This window comes from Dendroctonus ponderosae, unplaced genomic scaffold, assembly GCF_020466585.1.
Source record: "Dendroctonus ponderosae isolate FM_Combo_2020 unplaced genomic scaffold, Dpon_F_20191213v2 Dpon_F_20191213_7, whole genome shotgun sequence".
Taxonomy (NCBI): Eukaryota; Metazoa; Arthropoda; class Insecta; order Coleoptera; family Curculionidae; genus Dendroctonus; species Dendroctonus ponderosae.
The window spans coordinates 4,640,800-4,645,132 of record NW_026018916.1 but is presented as its reverse complement, the minus strand read 5'-3'; the positions used below and the strand labels follow the sequence as shown (position 1 = coordinate 4,645,132).

Here is a 4,333-nt window from a genome sequence, read left to right as displayed (position 1 = left end):
GTTCCTCTTCAGACTTTATAACGAAAATGAAGAGAAAGAGAAGTGATTTCCGTTTTAGTATTACTGAGTTTACCATTAATACCGTTTAATTTTTATTTTCATTTCTTAGAATTATTTATGTTTTGTTTTATATTTTTTGTGTGGAAATATAAAGTTTCTTGAAAAAATGAACTTTGATTTAAATCGTGATTTTTTTCCAAAAAAGTCAGGTGATTTAAATCACTTGATGAAAATCAAGCCAACCCTGCTTTACAGATCCATCTATCACTTCACTTTCTAATATAAAAGTAACATTAAATTGTTGAATATGTATTTATTAAGATCATCAATTAATTGGGCACACAATGCATTTATTCAATAGTTTTCACTGATTTTTAATGAACTAATTTACTCAAGCATTAGACGCAGTTTGGGTAAACATGAATGGGAATGATCGCAGCCCACTTTCCAGTCCTGTTTAAACATAATCTCCTGGCATTATTTCCTCGAACCCTAACTGTCTAACATCAGCAAGTAGGAAGGAAGCCATCAAAGAAGCAATAACAATAATAATGACGTAAATAGAAATAGACTTTATTAAGGAAGTGGCGCTTTTACATGCAATTTCAGGCAGTTTATTTTCCACTGCCACTGTTTCCAGACATTCCTCGTAAATTCCTCGCAAGTGTTGATAATTAAACGATGATTTTTACTCGCTGATGCATTAAGTGCAAACGTTTCACGCATTTTTTCAGCTGCAAGAGCCACTTAGATAAGCGCTCTTGTTGGTTCCACTTAACAGCACAACTCATTTATTTATACACCAATCCTCGTATGAAACGTCCTGGTTTTGAACAAACAGCTATTTGTTTTCATGCCTACCATATAATATTAATGGCTTAAGTAAACGTGTGATTGGCCATCGAATGCGATACCATTCAATATGTCACGATGCGTATGACCTGACTGTTTTTAATAGTCTTCTTGACTTCTTTGGTTCTTTCATCTGGCTCTTATCGCTATCAGTTACTGTTTTGTTATTGTTGTTTTGATCTTTTTCTCCAGAAGTTTTATTTGGCTGAGTTTATTTCAATTGCGAACTTTATTATAATTATTTATTATTTAAGGGAAAGTGTGAATTAACTGATCGTTTTGTTATCGTCCAATGAGGTGCTTGAGTACTAAGACAGTTATATTTTTATATCTACAGTTCTATATTTCATGTTATTATGAGGGCCCAGGGTTTGACGGGTTTTTCCTGAGGAATCTTTAAAAGTAGAGAGTTGTTTTTGCAAGTGAAAAAGTTTCGATTTTCGATCAATTTTCAAGATTTATGTGGTGGTTTTGTGTGGAGGAGTTTTTTAATGTTTTTTGGAGTTTTTCAGCTGGTTTTGCAGTCTTAAGTTTGCCATTTATCTAATTAAATATATTAACAAACTAAGGAACAAAGAAAATACATTAATTGCTAATAATATTGCTAAAAAAACAATAATAATAATGTAATTTATAAATAAGATATAAACCCCTTCTGCAAGAAACTATGGAGAAATCACAACATAAAAATTAAAAATAATGATCAAAGTTACATAGATAAAAATGCTATCCAAATATGAGAATATTGAAAAAAACTCGTTATAGAAAACCACAAAGAAATGCGTAAAATAAGCAAGAAATGAGATAACCGTAAACATGATGTTCGCAGGAAATGACAGCTGAAATAGAAATGAAGAATAAGTTTTGAAACAAGGAGACAAAAAAGCACCAGATTATAAAGCAAATCAAAACAAAAGAAAAAATAAAAACACTGGCAACCGAGGAAAAAATTTCAATAGTTTGATGAAAAAATAAAGAAACACGATCAGCAGCAAAGACAAGTGGAAGCTGTCCCATAGCATACATATCTAAAGCATGTAGCAAAAGAAAATCGGAAGAAACAATATGCATTAAGTGCAAATTTAATGACAAAATAAATAACAAAACGTTGGTAAAAACATTGTCAGGAACGACTAGAAGAAGAAGGGGTAAAGAGGGCACATGAAGCAAAACAAGAAAGAACAAAAAAAGCTCAAACCAATACAAAGTGACATGAAGAAATAAAAAATGGAACAAAAATGATAAATAAAGGTGAACAAGAAGTAACGGTAGTAGTAGATTTGTACATTAACATTTGGTTAACAGGAAGAAAACCGTTACCGCTAATTTTTTACAAAAAAAAATGAGACCGAAAAATTGTTATCACTGATAAGTATGGAAATGAAAAAGTTTCAACTGATATGAAAGAATTCGAACATGTCATTTGAACAACCGCAAAGCGAATTTAGGCGCACAAATAGGATTCAAGACCACATAATTTCCATGAAACAAACAAGAGAAAAGGCATTAAAGGAAACAAAAAAGATTTACGCGTAGACCTACACAAGGCGTTTAACAAAGTGTCTAGAAACAAAAATATTGAATGTTTCAAAAAAAAGAAACATGAATGAAGAGATTGCTGTAGGGCGAAAATGAAATTAAGGCAGGAGAGGAAATAAGATCGAACACACTCGGAGAAAAATGTGATTTTTTTTTATTTTCTGTAATTATTTACAGAAACTTTTGCGAAGATTAGTTAGTGGAAGCGTGTAGCATTGATGATATTTGAGTGAGTCGATCAAGGCCTCTGACTGCGCTCGATGCGTAAATATCAACCACTTTGTTATGTCCTAAGCTGCCAAAAGTCCCACTCAATGCGTAATGGCCAAAATTAGAACAACTTTTCCACTAAAACGGCTTGCAAATACCATAAATACTTCTCATAGTTTCAACGTTGAACACACTTCCTCGCTTGCAACACCCCAACAAACTTTGCCGCGTTAAATCAAACACGCAAAAGTGTATTTTCGGAAATTCTTTCATAAACTAATATCTTCACGCCGAACTGGGAACATACAGAAGGACGTTTTATCAAAACAATGAGTTGTGAAAGTTGAAACTGCAAAGTGACCCCAACATACAGGTAAAGCACCCTCCAGGGTTGGAATTCGAACACCTGGCTTTTCGACGAATAGTAGAGGGTTTATCAGATGCAAGAAACGGTTTTCATAACGCTGTTTATAATTTATAAGGCAATGTGGGTCATTAAGTGACTGTACCCAACAATTTCTTGGCAAATCAGAAAGAAGTTTACAATGCAATTTGCGTAGGAGTTGAATAAAATGTATGTTAATTGTCGCGAAAAGGTGTAGTAGTAGAGGCAAACTTGGGCGAAAATCGCCGCTTAGATTTTCCGCAGTGGCCACATCTTGGAAAGAATGAGAATTCAAGTCGCGCCTGTTTAGTTGAGTTAAGCAAAAATAATCCGTTAACAAAACACTTTCTAGTGTTGGTTTGATAATTTTCAACTCCAGAACCACCCGGTACTGACCTGTTGCAGCAGCACCATTCCTCTTGAGCTTATCCTTTTGCTCTTGTCCTTTTTTGGCTCCCAATCGAAAGCTGGCCAATCGCTGCAGAAAACCACCCAAACCCGACTTGCTTTTCCGTTGTTTTGGTCCCGCATCAACACTGATCGCGTTGGTACCGTGCGACTGTTCCGCCATGGTACCACTACTGTTCGGAAGTTTGCCGCCGCTCGACTGTTTCGTTTTCAACAATTTGGCGTCTTCATCATCCGGACTGCCATGGGAGTGAGGATGGTAGAAGGGGAATCTGGACGTGAGACTATTTTTGCTGCCCGAATTTTGGGCGCCGATGTTCGCATTCGGTTTGGCATCTGGAACAACAGCTTTTTTGGTTTATGTTTCAAAGAACTGGATGGTAAACATGTGGTTTGTTGGAAAATTTCAAAAAAGTGTGCATCAATCATCAACAAAAGCCCCAGTTTTTATGGGAAAAAATGAGTATGCTGCACACTAAACAATTCACTTTTTAAAAGGGTTTCTTGTGCGCAAGAACAGGGGAGAACTTGTGTTCTTCTGACCCTTCAAACTGTTCGTTATAATGGCCAATGTAAATCAAGTACCAATTATAGATAACTTTTTTACAAACTTCCTTTTGGGTATTTCGCCTCAAAAATGTTTGTCTTCAAAAAAGACAGAATTTCCTCACGTCTTTTATTACAGATTGATAAATAGTGCTCCTATTTCTCAATAAGAAAGAAATATTTATCAAAAAGTAATCAAGAACTATCACCTAGAGGGTATCCTGCGACACACTTAGGCTCAAGCTGTAAGAGAAAATTCCAATTAGTAGAGAACTTAATTTGACAAATTACCTTGACGTTTCGATAGCTATTTTCTGCTATCGTTATCAAAAGAACCTAAATGAACCTAAAAAAGAGTATGTTAATAAATTGTGTAACAATAGTAGTATAATA

At 34.8% G+C, this 4,333-nt stretch overlaps 1 protein-coding gene across 1 annotated transcript in view; it reads right to left on the bottom strand.

The window, feature by feature from the left end:
* Positions 1-4,333, bottom strand: part of LOC109539693 — a gene marked incomplete at its 5' end in the record, with an annotated part of 41,511 nt that overhangs the window by 27,670 nt on the left and 9,508 nt on the right. Inside the window, 1 exon segment of the mRNA XM_048668281.1 lies at positions 3,383-3,730. Coding sequence (XP_048524238.1) covers positions 3,383-3,730 — 348 coding nt within the window.